General features: G+C 32.8%; 8 protein-coding genes across 14 annotated transcripts; 4 read left to right on the top strand and 4 right to left on the bottom strand.

The window, feature by feature from the left end:
- Nucleotides 1–66: 66 nt before the first annotated feature.
- Pgm1 (phosphoglucose mutase 1) lies at nucleotides 67–4616 on the bottom strand. The gene is made up of 7 exons (XM_076794305.1): nucleotides 4219–4616; nucleotides 3541–3979; nucleotides 3255–3457; nucleotides 2848–3049; nucleotides 2572–2764; nucleotides 2324–2507; nucleotides 67–2255 (listed from the first exon to the last, which is right to left on the bottom strand). The coding sequence occupies exons 1-7, from the start codon at nucleotides 4465–4467 to the stop codon at nucleotides 2031–2033; spliced, it is 1695 nt and encodes a 564-aa protein (XP_076650420.1). The 5' UTR covers nucleotides 4468–4616; the 3' UTR covers nucleotides 67–2030.
- A 164-nt stretch (nucleotides 4617–4780) lies between these two features.
- On the top strand, nucleotides 4781–10880 carry LOC143357733 (sodium-coupled neutral amino acid transporter 9 homolog). Its single transcript, XM_076794304.1, has 10 exons — nucleotides 4781–5577; nucleotides 5691–5882; nucleotides 6385–6547; nucleotides 7024–7169; nucleotides 8781–8938; nucleotides 9018–9182; nucleotides 9264–9497; nucleotides 9650–9852; nucleotides 9940–10044; nucleotides 10122–10880. Exons 2-10 carry the CDS (start codon nucleotides 5722–5724, stop codon nucleotides 10527–10529), a joined length of 1743 nt encoding a protein of 580 aa, XP_076650419.1. The 5' UTR covers nucleotides 4781–5577; nucleotides 5691–5721; the 3' UTR covers nucleotides 10530–10880.
- LOC143357744 (ATP synthase subunit C lysine N-methyltransferase) lies at nucleotides 10816–12052 on the bottom strand. Of its 2 annotated transcripts, none has more exons than XM_076794320.1 (5): nucleotides 11889–12052; nucleotides 11704–11778; nucleotides 11429–11601; nucleotides 11116–11304; nucleotides 10816–11049 (listed from the first exon to the last, which is right to left on the bottom strand). In XM_076794320.1, the coding sequence occupies exons 1-5, from the start codon at nucleotides 11890–11892 to the stop codon at nucleotides 10897–10899; spliced, it is 594 nt and encodes a 197-aa protein (XP_076650435.1). In that variant the 5' UTR covers nucleotides 11893–12052; the 3' UTR covers nucleotides 10816–10896. The 2 variants fall into 2 exon arrangements, with proteins under 2 accessions (XP_076650435.1, XP_076650434.1); XM_076794319.1 differs by having other exon boundaries at nucleotides 11680–11778; nucleotides 11889–12051.
- Nucleotides 12053–12461: 409 nt separating this feature from the next.
- Pglym78 (phosphoglyceromutase 78) lies at nucleotides 12462–14009 on the top strand. Its single transcript, XM_076794318.1, has 3 exons — nucleotides 12462–12683; nucleotides 13051–13548; nucleotides 13621–14009. The coding sequence occupies exons 1-3, from the start codon at nucleotides 12464–12466 to the stop codon at nucleotides 13785–13787; spliced, it is 885 nt and encodes a 294-aa protein (XP_076650433.1). The 5' UTR covers nucleotides 12462–12463; the 3' UTR covers nucleotides 13788–14009.
- Nucleotides 14010–14185: 176 nt separating this feature from the next.
- On the top strand, nucleotides 14186–16304 carry LOC143357745 (ras-related protein Rab-24). The gene is made up of 4 exons (XM_076794321.1): nucleotides 14186–15322; nucleotides 15560–15648; nucleotides 15729–16003; nucleotides 16081–16304. Exons 1-4 carry the CDS (start codon nucleotides 15209–15211, stop codon nucleotides 16209–16211), a joined length of 609 nt encoding a protein of 202 aa, XP_076650436.1. The 5' UTR covers nucleotides 14186–15208; the 3' UTR covers nucleotides 16212–16304.
- LOC143357736 (man(5)GlcNAc(2)-PP-dolichol translocation protein RFT1) lies at nucleotides 16081–21825 on the top strand. 2 transcript variants are annotated; one of them, XM_076794306.1, is made up of 9 exons: nucleotides 16114–16207; nucleotides 19425–19582; nucleotides 19790–19992; nucleotides 20071–20257; nucleotides 20324–20608; nucleotides 20667–20798; nucleotides 20873–21004; nucleotides 21089–21589; nucleotides 21667–21825. In XM_076794306.1, exons 2-9 carry the CDS (start codon nucleotides 19523–19525, stop codon nucleotides 21823–21825), a joined length of 1659 nt encoding a protein of 552 aa, XP_076650421.1. In that variant the 5' UTR covers nucleotides 16114–16207; nucleotides 19425–19522. The 2 variants fall into 2 exon arrangements, with proteins under 2 accessions (XP_076650422.1, XP_076650421.1); XM_076794307.1 differs by lacking the exon at nucleotides 19425–19582 and having other exon boundaries at nucleotides 16081–16207.
- On the bottom strand, nucleotides 16449–18872 carry LOC143357740 (mitochondrial S-adenosylmethionine carrier protein). Of its 4 annotated transcripts, none has more exons than XR_013082875.1 (6): nucleotides 18739–18872; nucleotides 18101–18257; nucleotides 17738–17847; nucleotides 17395–17635; nucleotides 16669–17131; nucleotides 16449–16601 (listed from the first exon to the last, which is right to left on the bottom strand). XR_013082875.1 is itself a non-coding variant. In XM_076794313.1 (6 exons), exons 1-6 carry the CDS (start codon nucleotides 18802–18804, stop codon nucleotides 16807–16809), a joined length of 825 nt encoding a protein of 274 aa, XP_076650428.1. In that variant the 5' UTR covers nucleotides 18805–18872; the 3' UTR covers nucleotides 16449–16806. The 4 variants fall into 4 exon arrangements, 3 of the variants coding, with proteins under 3 accessions (XP_076650428.1, XP_076650427.1, XP_076650429.1); XM_076794313.1 differs by having other exon boundaries at nucleotides 16449–16918; nucleotides 16993–17131; XM_076794314.1 differs by lacking the exon at nucleotides 16449–16601 and having other exon boundaries at nucleotides 16739–16907; nucleotides 16993–17131.
- A 9-nt stretch (nucleotides 21826–21834) lies between the features above and the next one.
- Nucleotides 21835–23197, bottom strand: Lamtor5 (Late endosomal/lysosomal adaptor, MAPK and MTOR activator 5). 2 transcript variants are annotated; one of them, XM_076794323.1, is made up of 4 exons: nucleotides 22991–23197; nucleotides 22557–22618; nucleotides 22368–22482; nucleotides 21835–22194 (listed from the first exon to the last, which is right to left on the bottom strand). In XM_076794323.1, exons 1-4 carry the CDS (start codon nucleotides 23023–23025, stop codon nucleotides 22131–22133), a joined length of 276 nt encoding a protein of 91 aa, XP_076650438.1. In that variant the 5' UTR covers nucleotides 23026–23197; the 3' UTR covers nucleotides 21835–22130. The 2 variants fall into 2 exon arrangements, with proteins under 2 accessions (XP_076650438.1, XP_076650439.1); XM_076794324.1 differs by lacking the exon at nucleotides 22991–23197 and adding an exon at nucleotides 22687–22895.
- Nucleotides 23198–23762: the final 565 nt, after the last annotated feature.

Genomic DNA, 23762 nt, shown 5'->3' with positions numbered 1-23762 from the left:
TTTGTTTCATAAAAGTACGTTGCGTTTTCTCAAATATCTATAGCCACACACTGCCGTCGCTTCCAATTTTATGTGAAAATGAAATATAAGTGGAAGTGCAATGAAGGATGAACTTCTACAGATAGTGTAATATCTCGATCGAAAGGAAATTACATAATTACTTAAAGTTTCTTTGGAATTAAATCTTTTCTTTTTTTTTTATCTCCATGAGAACTTTTTATCTTTGTTGATCAGTTATATCATTTGTAAATTTTGCTACATACAGATAACACTGTTTAACTTTCTAGTCACTTTCATCAACCTACTTTCACAATCTTATTTTTTTAAATACAATTTTTTAAGTGTACCCTAATCTATCAATTAATTTAAGTGAGACATTCGGCACGTTTCATAAAATAATTTAACGATTTTAGTTTATCCGTATAGCTGAATATATACGGAAATAAGATCTTGTAGGTCTGCATTTAAATGTCATGTTATTAGGGTTGTATATAACTGTTTTAATTATATGTATATAAGATTTTGTAATATGTATTTACACGTGTATAATATGCCGAATATCTCGTTAATGAAAATTGTCAAGCTATATTAATATATCCAAGATTTCAAATTTCTTTAAATCATGATATTAAAATTTTTCACGATTTGAAGAAATTTGAACCATCACTTTCTACACACACGCTTTCTTCTTTTTAGTTTATCAATTCATATCTCATTTTACAATTAAATCACGAAATGGAAAATTATATACGATGTTGTTTACAGTATACTGCTAATTATAACGTAAAATTAAGCAATTACATTACACGATATTGAAATCGACATTACAGAAGGTTACTAAGAATATACAGTAGTAACATAAAAAACTAGTAATAGTTTTCATTTGAACAAATTTACTATCTACATAAGAAAGATATAATAAGGCATGATTGAAATATTATCTTTCAGATTAATCTCTCATGCACATAATATATCTACATTCTTTGTATTAAAAATATGCAAAGTATGTCAGGTTTTACATTTATAACTTAGGATTTTAAGAGAGTAAATACTGGTATACGTCTTCGAATATGTTCTGCTCAAACTGCAGTTTTTCTTAACTTTTTGATAAAAATAAATGTACATTTATAACGACTGTAAGAAACTTATATGGAATATGATCACGTCTCAGAATCGACCATTTTCGTTAGTTTGAAACTTTTTTCACATATACCAGACAGATGAATGATTAAATAATTAACTATAATTGAAATCAGATTTTTTTGTTAACACTTCGATGTTTATATGACGGTGTCAATTTAATTGTACGCTTTTAACTTTTCCTGTTCTAGTTGCGTAAAACATACAATTTTAGAATAAGAAAGAAACATTTGAAGAAGTACAACTTAGAAATGGTTAAATATCTCTTCACACGTTTATACAACGTTATACAAACATCGAAGGGTTAAACCATTTCCATGTTTATGCATGCTCCAATCCTTTTGCAGACAATGCTTCCACACTCAAACACACATGATCGTAGAATTATAAACTATCAAATTTCTGTTTTGAAATTCCATTCTATTAAATGTTGACTATAGTAACCATATCAGAGTTAAAATTTTCGTAATAAAATTAGACCTTTTTCATTTTCATAGAAAAGTACGAAACAAGCTGCTATCCAATTTTTAAACTGTTGTATGGTTTCATCCAATTACTTGACATTCAATAATTAAACGCTATTATCTATACTGCTATAAAATTCGTCGTGAATTTTTCGCGCTCGGACCACTTGCACCAATACGATCATTAGTCATCTTTGATAGAAAATGTTAATTCGTATAAACACTCTTCTTTGAATTGTGCGTATGTATGCGATGTTGTTATGAAGTACAATACAAATAATAAACTAGCTATCAGTGATTGAAATTATAGATTCAAACATAAAATACATACTGCTCTTTGAGTATTAAACATTAGAAAACGATTTCAATTTTGTTTGAATAATATTGTGAATTAGATAAAATGTTAACGACCATGAATACTTGTTATTACGTGATTACGGTTGGTGCATCGCGTCCGGTGTATTCGCGCAGTTTACTTAACTCTAGTGCGATATTAACTAATGTTTTAAGAACTTCTTGAGCATCTTTCTTGAAAGATGTTGGATCATCTTCGTAACTATCAACGTAGACACGAATAGTGGCGCCAGAACTTCCTGTACCAGATAGACGGTATATTATACGGGAACCATCTTCAAACAGTATTCGCAATCCCTGCACAAATAAAATTGTGTAAGTACATACGCCGATACAAGATGACTTTTCTTAACATTGTGACGTACCTGTTTGTTGGCTTGGCTCCCATCAACGGGGTCTACGTAGGAGTAATTATCGGCTAACTTTACAACGTATGTCTTGCCTGCAGATGTGAACGTTTTGCCCACAAATTCAGGCTTTTGAATTTCGGTTTCAATAAACTGCATCATTTTATTCGCCCCTTCAGACTCACAATTTTCGTAATCATATCTAATAAAAATAACGAAATTAATACTAACAATTAATACTAATCCTTTTTTAGAAGGAAACATACCTGGTAAAAAAGTTCCTTCCGTACGTTTGCCAATGACTTAACAGTATTTCTTCTACAGATTTACCCAGACTTGAAATTACACTCAGCCATGCAAGAGATGCCCATATTCCATCTTTCTCGCGAATATGGTCAGAACCAGTGCCGAAACTTTCTTCTCCACAAAGCGACAGATGTCCAGCATCCATTAAATTACCTAACATTATTCATAAATAAATTAGGTGTTCCATTTTGCATACAGAAAGTATATTCGGTAGATTGATCATTAACATATCATACCAAAATACTTCCAGCCTGTGGGCACTTCGAAAAATTTAACACCAGTTTTAGCTGCAACTCTGTCTACAGCAGCACCCGTTGGCATAGATCTAGCATATCCTTTGATACCAGTTTTCTTGAAGTATGGTATCGAATTCAAGTTAGCAGCCAACACAGCTAATGAATCAGAAGGTGTAACAAAGAATGCATTTTTACCTAAAATCTAAAGAAAGAAAGTCACAAAAATAGGTATAAAATTTGTACATATTATTTCTGATTTATTTTTATATGTAGAATCACACCCTGCCCAATTTTACTACGATTTCCGCCCCACCCTGTATAAAGATGTAAACTGAGTCCTATTTCAAGATCGTCAGGCTGAAATAAATATTATATATGTATAGTACTCATTTACAATTTTTATTTACCATATTTCTATCTCCATCCCCATCAAATGCAGCACCAAAATCATATGGACCATTTTTTATAGCATCTACTAAGTCTTTGGCATAAGTCAAGTTGGGATCAGGATGAAGTCCTCCAAAATCTTCGAGTGGAATTGTATTAACAATGCTGGAATCGTCAACACCTAATTCGTTGCTAAATATTCTTCTAATATACGGTCCAGTGACTGTAAATGCCAACATTGTTGTAACGATATACAAATATGAGACAATTAAACGATGGTGTTTGCAAATCCTGATTTAAATGTACCTCCATTCATTCCATTGATAAGAACCTTAAAAGCAGGTCGACTGCTGCTTCCTTGGAGCAGACTCTTAATGCTGGAGAAATCGAAGATATCTTTCATAAGCTCCAAGTAATCATTCACAGAGTCCAACACATCAACTGTAAAGCTGTTGCCATCAACCTGAATAGTAGTACTCTGTATCTTATCTATGTCTATATTTATATCAGAAGCAATTTTATAGCTTTTCAGCTGTGTGGTAATTTCATAGATTTTATTCGTCACATTGTCTGGAGCTGGACCACCGTTCTCACAATTAAATTTAATTCCAAAATCGGCATCAGGACCACCAGGATTATGAGATGCGGTCAGGACAATTCCCCCTTGGGTTTTGTATTTTCTTATTATGGTGGACACTGCAGGAGTGGAGAATACTCCATTCTGGCCAACTATTAGTTTCTTCACCTAAAGTATTACATAAAAATGATATCAGTGCCACTTGTCATGCTACCTTATTGCTTTTACAATGAGAAAGCAACAATTGTAGATTATCTATAAATAGCTAGAGTTGACTGAAAAGATGACTGAATAATATCGTATAAAGCATGCCTAACACCATTCTTACAACCTCGAATTCTCTTTGAACTTTTATCGTTATTATCAACGATACACACGTTAAACTGCTAAAATACGCGTAAACTTACTCCGTTAGCCGCAGCGATCCTGATAATTTTTCCAACCGCTTCTTTGCCGTAATATCTTCCGTCACCGCCTACAACTAACGTGCTACCAACTAACTGATTACCAAGTGCCTCGAGTATTGCTTGAATAAAATTTTCCGTATAGTGTTCTTGCGTGAAAACCTTCACGGCTTTTCGTAATCCGGAGGTACCCGGCTTCTGGCCTTCGTACACTCGGGTCTCTATAGTTCTACTTGTCACTGCACTCGACATGTTTAGAAATGTTGTTCTGGCTTGCGGGAACGATAACTGAAACAAAGAACGAAAACCGCTCGTATCCCAGTCCGATTAGCAATGATTATTTCGATTTGGTAATTTCATAACACGTCCTCGGTGTCTGCTACCAGACTGAACTTTGTCTGCCAATGACACACAAGGGCACGGGTCACCATCTTGAAACGCGCGCGCGCGCACTTTGCCGGACGACTAATAATATCGTTCCGCGGCAATCGGGCGAGTCTTTCAAATTTAAAACAAATATTCTTGCGAGCGTGGACTCTGCGATAAGTGTGATAACTGGCCGTAAACATCCGATAGAAAATTTCAATGATAGAAGCCTCGATCGACGCGTTCTTCGTCCTCGCGATAGCTTCCGTTCAATGTGAATTATGTGGGCGGTGCGAGTCAAAAAATGTCGAATCGAACTCGCCTTATCGCTCGAGCGTTTAAGTAAATAAGTTTACTGTACAAATTCTCTCTGGAACGTGGCCGATTGCGGGACTATCGTTTCAGTCTCTATTGTTGTTTAACGAGCCTCCAAAATAATGGGCAGTGACATTTGTGCTAAACGATGTTTACGAAGTCCCGTGACCTGTGAGCGATTTAAAAAAGTTAGAAAGCCGATCCAAGATAAGAAGTCGCGAAAGAAATAAGCGCTTGGACCGAATAATAAATTCCACTACGTCATTCGAGTGAGATCTATCTTGTTCAATAATATATGTGCGTCGTCATATGGTAAATACAATACACGAAAAATATGGAAAAGAGATTTTGCGTAAAATTCGTGCGCGCACGCAGAGAAGCGCTGCTTATTATGATGATCAGTATTAGTCGCGAAGAAAAATGAGGAGGAGGGAGCTTGTTATGTCAAGGATGCCCGATATAAGTACGCGGGTTTACAAAACAGAGACTTAGTTGTTTAAAACAACGGTTTTCTGTGAAAGCATGCCGGTCTCGAACAACAGTGCCACTTCGGAATTATTTGATTTTTAATTCAATAAATGTACCGTGCGTTAATAACCGACGAAATTCTGCTCTTTTAGATTATCCTTTAGAGCTGATAGATATTTGAACTTTGGACACTCTAAGACACAATTGTATTGGGTAAGTGAACTTTTGAATATTTATTTTTACAGATGTCACAAAAGTTATAAACTGTTGCACCAATATTATAAAGTTTTCCTTTTGCCAATAATGGATCTGTTATGTTTCGATAGTTTATTCGGCACAAAATCAATTAAATGTACTATGTATAAACCGAATGATTGGGACATTAGTATGCAACATGACAGTGGATCAGAGAGTGCACCGCTACTCTCTTCAGAGTCTCCTACAAGTGTGGAATCTACTATATTTAATGATTCTGAGACAAGTGACTTCGAATGTACACCTACCAACACGTATTTCAAGTACTAATTTTTCTCATGATTATAAGAGTAGAGTTCTCACTATCCGGATTACTTATTATAAGACTGCGGACCTTATGCATTTATGACAGAAATGGGTAGGCACAATTCAAAACAGTGAAATGATTAAGAGAAGCCATGTCGGTGTATTGTTTTCAAATTACTAAAATCATTAAAGAAAGAAAGAAGCACAGACTTTATATTTTGCATAAAAATCCAGAGTCCATTATAACAATCCAGATCTGAATATCCAAATAGTAAAACTCCTGTTCTCATATTCTGCCATAGTCCTTCAAATTATAATGAGTAATTCGAATACTCGAATGTCTGATAGTCAGAGCCCTATTATACAGTTAATAGAGATACTAACTCATTAATATTTTATTAAAGATACTAGAGACAGAGATATTAGATATTTTGATTCATTGACATTAGTATTTCCTCTGAAATAATATTGCTATTAAAATTACTAACGATAGTTGCTTATTGGATTTGATTTTTGTAGGTATGGTAGCCTGGAAGCTTGTAGCGTTAACTCTACTGTCAATGTAATACCTAAGAGACCACCACCCCTTATTCAAGAACACACTTCAGTTATATCACTGTCCAAGTCTTGTCCATTAAATGTAACACAAGACACATGTTATGAAATTCATAATACTGATCTGGTGAGAATACCACAAACAATATAAAATTGCATGTTCCATTAGATCTATCATTTTTATACATATCAAGGTTGAACGAGCTATAGATGTGTACATATCTATATAATTTATAGACTGTTTATGAGTAGACTTCGTATTTTATGCATTTCTAATAAAAACTAGCTGATGCAATTTAAAACGGTAGAACAATTAATAGAATTTAATAGGCCCAACACATTATTTTCAACTTGTTAAGATTATAGATTTTTATTTTGCATAAAAATCCAATGGTTATGACAATTCATAGTTTGAATCTTGGTTCATAAAAATGAACATTAAAAGCAGATTTGTTTCCTATACTAGAAGCTTCACTTAGTAAGCAGTAGTTTAAATGCACAAACACTATAGTCTATTGGTTAACTCTAATTAGATTCAATTTCAATTTGTATGAGAATGATAATTTACTTTATGTTCCAATCTTATTATTTTTATTCTACCAGATATTTAATAATGAAAAATACGAAGCAAATAGTAGGCAATCACTGCTGAATGACTTCACGAGCAAATATTTATCTCAATCATTGGAACAGGAAACCACGCATAGGACATGTGAGGAGAAACCAAAACAAAGCTCTCTAGTTACTGTGTAAGTGATATTAAAAATTTCTATTTCAATGTTCTATAACAGAGATACGAAACCAGGATATACCAAAGATGCTTCTAGAAAGAGGCAAAGACACTTGTTAATGTCGTTTCCGTTAGCACGATCGTAAACAGAAGATTAAATTTAGCACTGCCGCATATTGTACTATTAATTACAAATTATTATCAGCTATCAATGTTATCATCAAGAAAGGGTTCTGGGTCAGTACTCTTAGTACTGTGTTCTGAAATCTAATCACATTCATAAATTTTTTCTTATCTCTCACCAGTTATTATATTTTTAGTAGGTCGATGACGAGAGAAAAATGAAATCTTGCATCAGAAATTCCTATATGCATTTTGAATGTGTTATATCAATACATACTTGCATCGAATTATAGATCATTTCTCTCGGAAAAGAAAGCATACACAAAAAATTTCATGTGCTGCCTGATAACTGAAATTTTTGTGACTTTGACCTGCTTGAAGTGATAAAAAAGGAACCGTGGATATTTATAGAAATATATAAATAGCTATCTCTTGTATTAAATATACATATATAGCATTGTATAATACTAATTCTTTTAAGAAAAAAAGATTGTACTTACCTACCCTTAACTAAATTCTTTTTCTCACAATTTTATCAGACTATCCAGTTATTAAAAATTGTAAAAATTCGATATTATACTTTTTTTATCTAACATTCCAGTACTATTAATTATCGAGTTTGTAGTTATTGTTTAGGATCGAGTGTACGATAATTCGTTTCCACATCTTAAAAGCATACACACGTCTTGGAAGAGATTGCGATTATGAAATTGAAAATTTCGAGTGTATGTATGAATGGGTTCTTTTGCTTCTAGTTTTAGTTTCGGATAAATTAAAAAGTTTACCGGATGTATGCTTTTAAGACATGGAAACGAATTAAAACGAGGCGAACGCGGTTACCGGTCGCTCACGTTTCGGCAACCATCGGGTGGTTGTGTCTGCTGCACAGTATATTCGCTTTAGAAGGGGTTAGTGCTCTGTCGGTTGCCTGGGCAACAGACGACCACCCGAAAGGTCAATGCCCGTAGCTAACAGCTAAATCGTGCCCGCCATTTCTTTTTGGCATTCTCATTTCGCCTATGCAACCTTGAATCAAACCTAAAATGGTTATGACCATCTCAAATGGGTTATTATATTTCGGAAAAAACAACCCACAATACTTAACACTAGGTTTACGGGACGCGTTAAAATGACGCATTCTAATATTATTACGATTATTAAGAATATAAAAATGTATCCATGAGGAATTGTTCAACGCATTTATTTGTTTGAGCATATATTATAGCAAAAATGGCTAAATATTTGGACAGACATATTCTCGTTATTTTTATAAAATAGTTACTTTCAATGCTCCGTAAAGCTAGTAAATTCATTAGAAAACCCATTTTTTCCAAAAGTACCCTTATTCAATCAAATTACAGCGAAGTAATTTAATATAAAATAATGTTTCAAGTAACTATTAGTCTTTACAATTTATTTTTAAAAAAACTTCAGGAAAGAACCATTATTTTATGCTGTAAGAATCTAGATTATTTTCTAAAATAACTTTATGTACACATGTACACAGGTTTTCAATATGGAACACCATATTAGGTTCATCGTTATTAACAATACCATGGGGTATTCAAATGGCTGGTTTCTTCCCTGGCATTATTCTCATACTTACAATGAGTGGATTATGTTTGTACACTGCTTATTGTCTTCTTCACGTGCACAAATATCATGGTAAATTTTCTTAAATATGCAAATATAATAATGTTGAAGGTAAAGATAATATATAAATTATAATTATATGTGGTTTAAGGTGGACACAAAGGTGTAGAAGTAATTTATTTAAGCCGAGTATACTTAAATAGATGGGCAGAATACATCGCTCAATCTTTTAGCATTACTGTGTTACTAGGTGCAACTATTGCATACTGGGTACTAATGTCCAACTTTCTCTATAATTCTGTAAATTTTATATATGGTAAGTGCTTACTTATAAAGTAAAATTGTCTTCTTAATCTACGAAGCAATTAAAGATTGAGAATCTTGTAACTCTTCATAGATAGCATGAGCGAAGCTGATGTACCTGTAGTTAGTAATGATTCTTATCCATCAGAAGTATTGTGTCCAAAGAAAATGGTCAATAATACAAATAACACAATTCATGAGTTTGCATACAGCTCTTTGGGACCACTTTGGGATTTATATAAAACAGTTCCTATGTTTCTTGGTTTGTTAATATTTCCATTTTTGAATTTCAATAGTCCCACCTTCTTTACGAAATTTAATTCTCTCGGTAAGTAAAGACTGATTATTTTTCAATGAAAACTTGTACTGCATGTATATGACTCGCGGACTAATATCTTTTTTAGGTCGCAACAAACATATGACTTATCCTATAAATTTTTGCTTTTTTGTTTCAAATTACGAAAACTGTATATCTCGCAGGAACCGCATCAATTTTATATTTGATTATATTTGTCTTGGTGAAATCTATATCGTGGGGCGTTAACATGGAACAAACAGACTGGGAAATTAGTTGGACATTGAAGTTCTCATTCCCTGCTCTTTCTGGAATGCTAGCAATGTCGTTCTTTATTCACAACATTATAATCACTATTATGCAAAATAATCGTGATCAAAGTAAAAATGTAAATAGCCTTGATTCCTTTCGAAAATTAATGTTCTTCATTTATGATTCCATAGAGCTTTTTTAAAAGTATATGTATATGTTGCAGGGACGAGATCTTTCGTTTGCATATATTCTTGTTACACTAACTTACATTATAGTTGGTGTAGTATTTTATATATGTTTTCCACTTAGTAAATCATGCATCGAAGATGTAAGTAAAATAGAAGAATATATAACATATAATCACGTACTTTGACATTAATAATGTTTCACTGTGTTTTTTTACAGAATCTGTTGAATAACTTTCAAAAATGGAGTGGCTTAACAGTTGGTGCACGAATTGTTTTACTGTTCCAGTTGTTAACAGTTTATCCATTACTTGCTTACATGCTACGCATTCAATTGCTTTCCTTGATATGCAAAACCTATAACATGGGCTGTGTTCTTCTAGTTAATATCATGTTGGCATGCATATGTATTCTATTCGCAATTTTTGTTCCATACATTGGTACGATAGTACGGTATACAGGAGCTTTGAGTGGTTTTGTTTATGTATTTACATTACCAAGTTTCTTGTATTTGGCAATATTGAATGAGCAAAAACGACTGACATTATTTTTTATGATTCTGCACATTAGTATACCAATACTTGGCTTTTTAAATCTGTTTGCACAGTTTTTCGTTACAGAATCGTGAAAATGTGGTTTTTTTTGACAGTATAATTAGAAAATATAAAATGCATTTTATATATATTTTATGTTAATTTAAAACAAGTATGAGTGTGCTAGAATTCGAAATACTTTAAAGAGACTAGAAAACAAATTGTATAGTTGTGTTAATTTAAAATATTAATGATTTTATAGTACATGTGTGTTCATTGTTAAGTGTTTGCAATATGCGAACAATTATTTATTCGTTAATTTAATTCTAAAAACTACTGGTAAACTGTGTTCTACAAAATTAAGATAATTTTTACTTTTTATCTAGAATAATTTATTTGTAATTGTAATATTTATAACAACAATAAATATTTTCTGTTATACCTAAGAGCACTGATATTTCTTTAACTCTTCTTTGGAACTTTGTAAACCCAAACAGTATCGACTCCTTCTCCTATTACTTTTATTGCATACATACTAGGAAGTGGAAATCTGCAGGCAACTATAGTAACATCTTCCTGTAACTCCGTCAAAAATTTCTGTTCTATATCTTGCATCTGTAATAACAACATTTATCAATTGTATTTAAGTAATAGAAACACAATATATAAGAAATACAATACCATTTGACCAACTCCAAACAAAACAACGTTATCATAATTTTTTAAATTATATGTCCATAGATTTTGCCTAATAAATTTTGTTTGCGGTGATAGTCCTGAGAATAAGGCTTTTAATCTTGAATACCATACCAACCATGCATTTAATTCAATACCATGAGCCTTGAATCCAGCTTCAGCTGCTGCAAAAACCTATTCAAATGAAAAAAATGTTATATTATAAATGCATGGTGTTTGTACAGTTAATAATACAGCAGTATGATGTAGTATTCATCCCTGATTATTCTGAATTACTTTGTAGTAATTAATTACTTACTATACGCCCATCTCCACTCCCAAGATCAATCAACGATCCAGAGCGTCTTTCTAAAGCTAATAATACATTCTGCAACTGTTGTGTAGTGGCTGGTACATAAGGTAAACATATTTTACGAAATGCAGGACTCACAAAAGGAACACATATTACGCTTATAGCTGTTGCAACACCTCCTACCAAATAAAACATAAGTATTATTGTGTGTAATAAAAAAAAAAGAGATAAAGACATAATAAATTTTGATCTCTTGCCTGTTATTCCAACAAGGTACAAACCAAGTTTAGACGCTTTAGACGGTCCAGCAACTTTATCACTTTGACTGAAGATGTAATTTATATCATTAACCTCTGCTAAGTAAATTGATCTTCGATTAACACGTTTAAACTTAAAAGAGAATCTTTTCTAAACAATTTATAAATGTTAATATTGTAATCTATAAGTTTTAATTGATGAATCTTACACATTTTATATATTTAGCGTTTGTCAACAAACTAAAAAATCCCCTGTTTCTTCACGGCAAGAAGTCCACATGGTTTAACATTCAAGATACATACGTATTCGTTCTAACTCCCAGACGATTCTTCGGCCGCTATTGGCCGAAAAATCGTCTTGGAGTTAGAACGAATACACTTTGACAGCCATCATCTGACGCGCGTATGGTACATAACAAGTCAAATATAGTATTGCAGACCGTCGTTTTCAAATTGTAATATTCAATCTTTTAAAAAGTATTTAAATTAGAAGATGAACGATTTGTAGAAATAGTAGTTTTTAAAATAATTAATGAATTCTGAAAAACGACATGAAATATATGGAAGAATTCATATATATATAGTTTTGAAACTATATGTCGGTGTAAACTTGTGTACTAATGCGCACTTCAGTACGAAGTTCTGAAACTATATTTATGGCGTAGCTTTTTGCAGGTGCATGTACAATAAAAACAGGTTCTCAAAAGACAACGAAGTTTCACGTCTGTTGTATTCTGTGGAATGGGTTTGTGTGAAATTTTAAATAAAGCGCTCGCAATAGCAAATGTGGCGACAGGTGGTGGGGGCAGTGTGGCTGAAACAGTCGTGCAAAAGCATCGAGCCGAGATCATTATTCGTGTACCGCGCTTCTCGTTTGAACAGTACTAGCTCTTGTGATACAAAAATGTCGAAATACACGATTGTAATGGTACGCCATGGCGAGAGCGAATGGAATAAGTTGAACTTGTTCTGCGGATGGTACGATGCTAATTTGTCTGACAAGGGTAAGTGATATCGGGAGGATGAATGCTAAGAGGAGTCTTCAAGGGCAAAAGGTCGATCTAACAAAATGTCATTTTTCTCTACACCCGAAAAATTTCTATACATATGAGATATCGATACAGAGTAGTATATTCATAAGCTTTGGTTACGAAAACTTTCCTGAATGCTACAACTATTGTAAAAATGTATTCGCAAGCATTTGTTTTTTGAAAACATGCGATCGTGTTAACCTTCATACTTTGTGATCAGTATTTAACCTGTTAACCGAAATGTTTTCTCAATTTTAAACACTTACGGGGGTAATGTAGGATTCACGAAATTCGTACAACAGTAAATTGATTAGTAAATTAAATATATTTTTGATACTAGGTAAAACTGAAGCAGTTTCTGCCGGTAAAGCTGTAAAGGAAGCAGGATTAAAGTTTGATATTGCTCATACATCGGTGCTGACTAGAGCACAAGAAACTTTGAAGTCGATTCTTAAAGAATCTGGCCAAGAAAACATTCCTGTTTGCAAGACATGGCGTTTAAATGAGCGTCACTATGGTGGTTTAACTGGAATGAATAAAGCAGAAACAGCTGCTAAGTATGGTGAAGAGCAAGTACAAATCTGGAGGAGATCCTTTGATGTACCTCCACCTCCAATGGAACCAGATCACAAATACTATGATACGATAGTAAAGGACCAAAGATATGCTGGTGAACTAAAAACAGAGGAGTTTCCTAAATTTGAGTCATTGAAGCTGACAATTGAAAGAACATTGCCATATTGGAATAATACTATTATTCCACAACTAAAGGAAGGAAAGAAAATTATCATTGCCGCTCATGGAAATAGTTTGCGTGGCATTGTGAAGCATTTAGACCGTAAGCTTTTACACATTCAACACCATATTATAACATTTAAAAGAATTATAACACTATCTGTTTTTCTTTCAGAAATGAGCAATGATCAGATCATGGGTTTAAATCTGCCAACTGGTATTCCATTTGTTTATGAATTAGATGAAAACTTTAAGCCTGTTGTATCGATGAAGTTCTTAGGTGATGAAGAAACAGTGAAGGCTGCAATTGCTGCAGTTGCTGCACAAGGAAAAGCCAAGTAAACCTTAATAACTATGGAACAGGAACTTTGTTGTTACTATGAGAAATATTAACTAGTTCCTAGTTTTATCATTGTTGCGATATTTATTTTCAATATTAGGAACATTTTTTTGCAGTAAACGTTCGAAATTCTATATATCATAATTTATGATAAAGTATTTATTGAATATCATTATAAGGTATTAAAAAAAAATATACGAATAAAATGTAATTATTTTTCTTGATCTTCAAAATAAGTACTAAGACCTAGATTGTTATTATCGTTTATTATTGCAAAAATGTTTTCTTCGCGTTTCGACTTTATGCACTGCTGAATGTGCAATGGCACGATGGAAATAGAAACACATCATTATGGAGACCTTTCGTGAAGGTGTCATGTTATAGTTGCAGAGCTGTATTGTGTTTCCTGAGTTGCACGCTGCAGAAGAGTAAATACTGTTCACATAAAATATTGATTATCAAGTACTTATATAGTATTGTACAGATTTGCGCCAAATGATGGCTAGGCAAAGCGTATACGTTGTAATTCCAAGACGATTCTTAGACCAATAACGACAATGCATGTGATAGTAGGAGTTCGCTATTGGCCGAAATAAATATTGTATACATGTATATAACCTTGATAATTGGATCTTGTAGTAGATATAACATTATTTTCAAGTCTTGAATCTAACGCATATTTTCTTCGTTTGAAATTCTAATAGGAAGCATTTGATTACTTTTGTGGGCCACTGTACGTATAGATACGTTACTGCGAACGGCCATTCTGAGCACGCATGCGCGAAAAACTCGTCTCGTATCTCGGCCTTCTCAGCCACTGATATATCAGTGTTCTCAGCACTGCTTACAATAATGGCTTCATAACTTTTATTATATCGAATGATAAGTAGTTACTGTAACACGCGCTGCCATCGAGTGTCATGAAGTGATAGAGAATGATGATTCAAACGCACTAGCTGATAGTGAAACACCAATTTTGTGTTTCGATAATAAACAGGCAATCCTCGTAAATCTTGATGAGCTGAACACGACTGCGAAGATCGTTGCTCTTTATCAATCATAGTTGCATTGCAATTGTAAGATATACTATGCAGGATGAACCCTTACAGTCAAGCAAGGCTTACTCCATTAAGTGAAGATCGGAAGAGGGGGTTAGGATGAACAAACAGTATAAATAGTCACCGTAGTCTCCTTATTCCTATGTTGTTCAGTTTGTTGACGTTCGGCAACTTGTGATCATTGAATAATTACCGGATGAAGTTATAAAGTTATTTATACTTCGTTTGTGAAAATACTAATGCCCTTCAAGTAATACTACAAATTATTACTACGAATATATCTCGTACTTGAAATCATTATCAACAATTAGTCATTCGTATGATACAGACTGAAGTTACAATTTCAATAGAAATACCAATAAACTATGAAGAACGTTGATTTAAAAATTGTTTTATTGGGTCACAGAGATGTAGGCAAAACATGTCTTGTGAGACGTTATATACATGAAACATTTACTGATAGAATTCCATGTAGAAATGTAAGTGCATTTATAGAACATATTGACACATGACCAAATTTGATTAATTTCTTGTACAGCAAGGGTTTCATAAAAATTTACCTTAAGCTTCAGAACATTACTATTTTTAAATTTTGTAAATTTCTATTAGTTCATAATCCAAAAGAAATATCTTAAAATAAAGTCATTGGAATGTACACTTAGATTCAACTAAGAGATGAATATTAAAACAAATTAACTGAGCTTCACTTTTCTTAGACTATAGGAGCTGCATATTCATCTAAAGAGATAGATTGTGATGGAAATTCGATTGTCTTGGGAATATGGGATACAGCAGGTAGTGAAAGGTGAAGGGTTTTCATAGCTTCGTGATATAGCTTCTCCTACTCGTTGAAATACTGTTTTATTAAAAGTCCCATTTTTACAGGTACGAGGCAATGACTAGAATGTATTATCGTGAAGCAAATGCTGCCATAGTGTGTTTTGATCTCACAACAGCAATTACCTTTCAAAGAGCAAAATATTGGATAAGAGAACTCAGAGCGGTCGAAGAAGACTGTAAAATATACCTCTGTGGCACGAAATCGGACTTACTTAACTCTAATGAAGTTCAAGTAATGGAGATAGCACCTATAGAAAATTATGCTACATGTATTCAAGCTAAATTTTATATAACATCCAGCAAGACAGGAGAGAATATTGGTGAGAATATATGTTGGGTGCATATGAATTCATTATTATTACTTATCGATTTAGTATTAATTAATTAATTTTTATAGCTGAATTGTTTGATGAAATTGTGCAAGATTTTATAGCTACTAATCCAGTATTACAAGAAAGAAAGAATGATACAGTTGGCTTACATACAGAGCTTTCAAACAAAAGGCATTTAAGGTGTTGTTTGAGGTAGATATAAGAAAATCCTTACATTTTAACTGTTCACATAAGTGCAAATTGTGTAATGTAATGAGTTTTAATACATCATTACACAAACATCTTCAAATATTACTTTTAAATATATTTTCCATTTCCTTAATATTGTTTTCGTTTTACTATGATTCTTATATATCCGAATTAAATGACTCTTGATTGAGCTCATACTATTACAATATAATATAGGAATGTGATTTCGTATTATAAGTCTTAATCATTTAAATTTAAAGTAAAGACAAAATTGATAACAAGCTATTGCCAATAATGCTAGAGTTATCTGGTATTCATAAATTTACCTCATACTCTGTTTAGTATCTTTGTTTGGCGCAAAAGAATTTATAGAGATAAAAACTTTGATGTCAGAGAACTGCAACAATTCATATTGTTATTGACTCAGCCAAACAATTATAAACGTTCTATTACACAGCCCTTACCTTTATTATAAAACTTTCGTCCAATAATGTCTTCATCATACAAATCCATTGTAATGTACAATGAACTTAGCTGTTCAATATTTTGTATTCAACAAAAATTCGTTTCTACCAAACTGATTATTGCATTTATTTGCAATATTACGATAGCAGAGTTGTCTCACAAATTTCTCTAATTTTTTCATAAATACCAAAAAATACAAATCCACTAATTGTAAAGCCACCCACTCTGGGAAGGAAACCTGCAAAAAGTCTAAAAACGTGATGTCAAAAATTATTTGTACGAAAAATATTGATGATAGTTTAATAAAATTATTGTTCGCATACCCTCTGACGCCACATTCTCTATAAACTTCTCTTAACATTATAGAGATTTTTACTTCTTCTTTCTCTGCAGAAGTATTTGATAACATTATTCTAGTTTTCGCGACATCTAGGGGCGTTGTTATAGCCGCGGATATACCCACTTGAAAATTAATACTTAGATCAATATTTCATTATTGACTAACTTTAGTTTATTTAAAATTTCATTATTAAAAAGAATTAATTGCCAACAATTGCGATTGTTTTAATTGATCGACAAAATCAGTTGTCAATTATTGATTGTAAATATTAATCGTTAATTTCATCGATAACATTTGAATTATAATCGTTAGTCATTAATCGCATTGAATACTGATCAACTCTGTATCTATTGTTCAGCACAGATTCAGAGATTTTTATATTTACCTGACAACGATCCACAAATGGCACCCTCTATGGGCGTACAGTCACGTTCTTTGTGTTTCTTCCAATGAAGTTTTAAATATTCCCATAGCGGCATTTGAATTAAGCCAAATGGCAAATCGCGGAGAACGGTACTTCCGTAACCACGGTATAAAGTTCTTAATGGTAACCTGTGTACGTCACCTAAAAGCGCTTGTTTCCTTTGTTTCACTACTTCTACTGGAACTCGAATCAGACACGCGCCCTGTTAGCGAAACCTCTGGGTATTTAAATGATACAAATTGATCGATACTTTTCGGAAAAATACAATTTCAAACATGCACAAACTCAGAATAAAAAGTTTTACCGTTTCTCCCAATGCCGCGGCAATCATATGTACTAACGAATGATACTGTTGAGGTATGTGAGGTTGAAAAATTTCTTTCAGTCCGTCGTAAATCACGAAAAATACCGCAGCTACAAGTATTATTATTATCAATAAGAAATTGACATTATCAGTTACGGATACGCAGTTAATTAAGTTGAAAAGTCTACACCCTACAAACTTGCAATATTACATACGCAAAAATGCAGAATTCGAATACAATCGAAGATATTGGGAACGACTTTTGCGAAATAACAAATAGTCGTGATCATTTTACTGACAAATAAATGAAAAATAATTAGAGAGAGTTTGTAAACTTCTGCGAATGGTTTAATTGAAATTTACCCGATGGAGCGGATCCTATCATCACAGGGCCCAGCCCTTGATATAGTCGTCTGAACCCGCCAGATTGAACGAAACCATGTTGGCTTTGTAATCGTGTTTTAAGCGTATCCAGTGGAAAAAATGTGAAATCACAAACGGCTCCTGCGACAGCACCTGACTGTCGTATATACATATAAAATAATCATAATAATATTTGCATAGTACGATGAATAGCGGTATGAAAATGTGAATGTGGGATATCTTAATAAAATTGTCTATGGTAAACCCCAATTTTTTACGTCATCAAAATTTGATAAAAAGTTATTTTGCTAGCTCTACATAAAATAAAATAAACATATGTGAAATTGTGATAAAAATTGATGTTCTTCACTTTGTCTATGTTAAGCGCCTATTTCTACTTCTTATAGTCGTCTGTCCTCGATCTATTTTAAAGTCGTTTATAACTTAATCAATTGTGGAAACGAGTTCACTGTCTCTACAAGGATTACTCCAAATTCGGAACATACTATTTCGAAACGTAAAAAATAAACACTTTTCACTGTTATGGAAAAGAAGTGCAGAAACGATGAAATTTTATTTTCTGTATATGATGGTGATGGCAGATAATGTTCGTCGTTAATAAATTTGCACACACTTACGATAAGTGACGCGAGAAAAACATTTTTTACATCCGCGATCTTCACAGAATCTTCCTTATGCAACATTTTTGGTCAACGGGACATTTGCTTAACGAGTTAACATTTTCAGGTACCGACGTTTGTATATTTTAAATTCAGAAATATTGAACACATCATCGAATAAAAGGAAATGTTAATTTGATGAGCAAAAGATTAACCACAACATTGTAGTTTCTTAACTATTTGACGGTGACAAGTTGTTAGTGATTAAAATATTTATTTAAAACTTGATATATTCATCACCCACATGGACGAGGTTATAGAGCTAAAGCCGGAAACATGTGCATTTCTTACGCAATGACATCACTCTACTAGTTCACTATCCACTTTCCGTCTGCTTCTCGATCGTGCTTTCGCATTCTGTTCACGAGACCTAACCTACTCCTGCGTATCTCGAAGGACCACCGTCCTCTGGGTTAGGACGAGCTTTTTGTTTTAAAAGCGTTTTCTCACTAGGCCAAATAGATGAAGCGTGATAGAGAATTACTAGGTACCCGAAATGTATATATAGGAAATCGCAACGCAATTACGTCATGAAGGCTGTTAGATGCAGTATGAGGAAATTCTTGGCTTTTGTATTTACTACATTTCGGTCAGTCCGGAGCACGAACGAAATTTCGAAGAAAATGATTGACTCGATGTTTTAGGAACTATTCAAGTGTTCACATAACCTTGAAATTTCATTGACGCTCCTTTCGGCGGGAATCTCGAAAGATTTTGTACTTTTACTCCGTCATCTATAAAAATGTCTCAAAACATTTTGAAAAGCAGCTTGGAAAATGCTTCCTTCAATATTATATTTCAGGTATTTTGCCAAGATAGCAAATCGTATCACTCTTATTCTGCCAACATAACATATTATTTCATGATGATTGTCATTTCAGATCTAATAAAAAAATTAATGTCGTGTATTTACAAATCTAAACGATGGCGATTTGTTTTTCATAAAATAATATGTTTTCAGGAATCTGAGCTACATTCGAAAAGCAGTTAAATAGTCTCTTTTTTGTAGATACTATGTCGAGGTGTTACATTTGTTTTGAATGCATTCGTTGTTCGACACGTTGGTCAAGCAGTTCTTGGCGTTATAAATGTAAGGCTCCTGTTGTTGGAGTCAATGATCTTGTTCTTATCTCGAGAACCATTTATGAAAGCATGCTTAACTAACACAGCAGAACATAATTGGGCACAAGTTGTTAATCTATTATGGATGACGTTAGTCTTTGAAATTAATTTATCATAAAATGGAAAATATTTTTGCTTTGATGAAGATATCTACAATTCTTTTTTCAGGGTTCCTATATGTTTTGTGATGTCTACAATATTTGGCTACATATGGCTCTACGTTTTATCAACAACCGAAGAACTACCAGCATATTATATGTTCGCAGTTTGGGCTGTTGCTCTGTCTTGTATTATTGAGTTATCATCGTTAATTGTTCAGTTGGTTGCTAGTGCATTTTTATTTGTTAGATTGAAAGTAAGAGTTTGCTGTAAAAATATTACTATCGGTTGAGAATATTTTAATAACTATTTAATATTTCAGATTATTCTTGACACAATTATGATTGCTATTCGTACTTTAACATTTGTTCCATTAATACTTTACAATCCAGACAATGCGTTATTTGCATTTGGAGTAGCTCAACTAGTCGCAGCAATCTTTTATACTACTAGTTACTATGGATATTTCCATTACTATATCAAAAAGATAAATAAATGTAAGCTAAAACGACGAATGTCATTGAAAGACAGTAGCGATGAATATGTTGTAAAAGAATTTCCATTTCAAACAGTAATGGATTTCCTACCTGGACAGTTGGAAAATAAAGTATGTACCAAGACCTGTTTTCATTTTGCTCTGGATATATAATTTATCTATCTTTCAGGAATCATGTTTAGATAAAAAATTATCTATTCTTACATGGAGCTTTTTTAGACAAGGAATTCTAAAACAAATTCTGACAGAGGGAGAGAGATTAATTATGACAGTGATGCCAGTATTAACATTTACAGAACAAGTATTTAGCAAAGAATATTGTTATTCAGTTAAAAATTCTTGCGTTAACATTAATTTGCTTTCTTACTTGTACAGGGAACATACGAAATTGTGAATAATTTAGGCTCTTTAGCAGCAAGATTCATTTTCCGTCCAATAGAAGAAAGTGGGTATTTTTATTTTACCCAAATGATCAAACGAGATAAATCAATCAATGATCAAAATCCTGTAAGTAATAGATATGGAAGACACAAATGCAATGTACCTACATTGAAATAATACAAAAAATTAACCAAAAAATATGTGTTTCAGGTAAAAGTTCAGGAAAGCGTAAATGTTCTTATACACTTATGTTCAGCTGTTACTTCCATTGGTCTAGTTGTACTAATATTTGGTCAATCGTATTCGAGTACTCTATTGTGGTTGTACGGTGGTGCAAAATTAACTTCTCATCTGCCTATACTTTTGATGCGGGCACATTGTTTAGCCATCTTACTTTTGGGCATAAATGGTGTAACAGAGTGTTACACTAACGCTACAGCCGACAGTGCTACTATAAACAAGAGCAACTTAATTATGATTTACGAATCAATTGCGTTTTTGGGTGCATCGTATTTGTTCGCTATATGGTTAGGACCTGTCGGTTTTATTCTTGGAAATTGTGTAAACATGAGCTTAAGAATTCTGCATTCTACTATCTTCATTAATAGAAGATACAAAGACACAGTATACCGTCCATTACATGGATTAGTGCCAAAGCCTATGTTCTCTGCTTCTCTTCTTGTAGCAGCTTTAATCACCAATGTGTCTCATGTAAAAGAATAGTTTTTTTCTATGTGTGTACTTAAAAATACGCGTGTATATACAACAGAAATGTTTCTTTGTTCTAGGCTTACTTCTTTCCTGGTGAAAAGGTTCTACACCTAATTATTGGAATGATTATGTTTATAATAGTATTAATATCGTGGATTTACGAGCATCATGACCTAATCAGGCTTGGTACAAACAAATGGTACGAAAGAAGAAACAGACATAAGAAGAGTGATTGACCTTAACTATGTTAAAATGATGGTTTATTAATATTTACATACAAAACTTATTTACAAGAGTGCTGCAATGTGGAAATTATATAAATTTTCTAAAATTTAATAGTCATATATTTTCTATACTGATACGGTTCAAATCGAGCAAGTGCAAATATCCCTATCTCAACGAAATCACATTTAAATTATTTACTCAGAGTTTCTATATGTATATATATATAGATATAAAATTAACGAAGATAATTCTAAACACAATGAGATTTAGCTTAAATATAGCCAGTATTATTAGTTCCGAGTAACAATAATTCTTTTTACATAGAGATATCCTTATAAATTGCACCTACCACAGGACCTTGGCGTTGTATAAGGCACTTCCTATAAAATTATTTATAATATCCTTTTGTATTCCTAATTCAGTACAACTTGTATAGACTTGTTTAGTTTCAATGTTACATTAATAAATTCTTGATTAATTTCAAATTTTACGTTTCATTTAGTTTTCAATAACAACGTGAAAATATTAAACTATATATAATTTTGCACGTTACCTGTTGTCATTTTGAAGTGCTATGATAGCAGTTGGCGAATCTTCCTCCAACTTTGCAACTTGATCCGCAATTGCAGCAATTATTCCTGCACTCTCCGTAGATGCATTTCCTTTGACTTAAACACAATTATGGTACTTCTATTATTCTATTATTTGAAACTTTAAATATAAAACACACTAAAACAATTACCTCCCAAACATAATCCTGTATGATCTGCCAAGATGCAACCAACAATGCTCTCCATATTATTTCTATAAAAAAATGAATAATGTTATTCAATTAATAGCACGAGGTTAAGTTAGTATATACTACCACTGACCCCTATCATGGTTTATTCAATTGGATTAATTTATATTGATTAATACAGGCTTAATAAAACCATATATATTCTTTTAAGAGCCGATACTAGAAATTTTTTTCACAAATGTATACTAAAATATAAGATAGACGTAATATTTTCATTATTGTTACTACACGAATAAACAGAAACTTCATTTTCTAACCGAAGATTCATAACAACGCAACTGTGTACGAACAAACTGCATTGTGAGCAGGTGCGTAAACATTCGCTTGCATACTCTTTGTCGAACGATTAAAGAAGGTCCTTTTTATATTTAACTTACACATCATCGAGTGTTTTTTCTAAACTTTTCTCCATCTTTTTACTCCGGCTGTTTTATCAAACGCACTTTCTATATAATTGTATTAGAAACAATATACACCAAGATCTGCCAAATATTGTTGCAACAGGTTTAATCGACTGATTCGATATATCGTACTCCGTCGAGAATGTTTCGATAGTGCATTACATATAGGGTGTCAAAAGTATCGCGTAAAAATTTCACAACACTTTGCAAAATGAAATACTGATAAAATACAGTAGAAAAAAGCTGGAATGTGACGAGGAAACGTTTTGATCTGTTTTATTTATAATAATACTTATTTGCAATACGAAACGAGAAAACAGATTATACGGATGATTAATGTCTTTGAAAAACAGTTCTTTTCATATATTTTGTATTGCATAATTGTCAGCAACGACGGGGTAAGCAATGAAAGATCTTGAGAAAGATTTCTTTGATAGAATCAATTATACAAATATGTTAATTGATGTACTTTAATCCCACGTTATTTAAATATTACTCAAGTTCCTATGCGTCACAATAGATTTACAAACGTATATAGGGTGTCCCAAAATTTCGTATTTCCTTGAAAAGGGTAATTCTTGAGGTCATTTGAAGTCACTTTTTCCGTTTCGAAAATATTTTCCGCGGCTTTGTTGAAAAGTTATTAACAAAAAACGTAGACCAATCAGCGGGCGGCTATAACGGACGGATTTTGGCGCAGCGACGGGTCCCGGTGAACATGGCAATGTCATTGGTCCGAAGTTTTCCT

The sequence above is a fragment of the Halictus rubicundus genome, chromosome 10, assembly GCF_050948215.1.
Source record: "Halictus rubicundus isolate RS-2024b chromosome 10, iyHalRubi1_principal, whole genome shotgun sequence".
Taxonomy (NCBI): Eukaryota; Metazoa; Arthropoda; class Insecta; order Hymenoptera; family Halictidae; genus Halictus; species Halictus rubicundus.
Note: the sequence above shows the minus strand (reverse complement) of the source record. Positions and strands in the feature narration are given on the sequence as shown.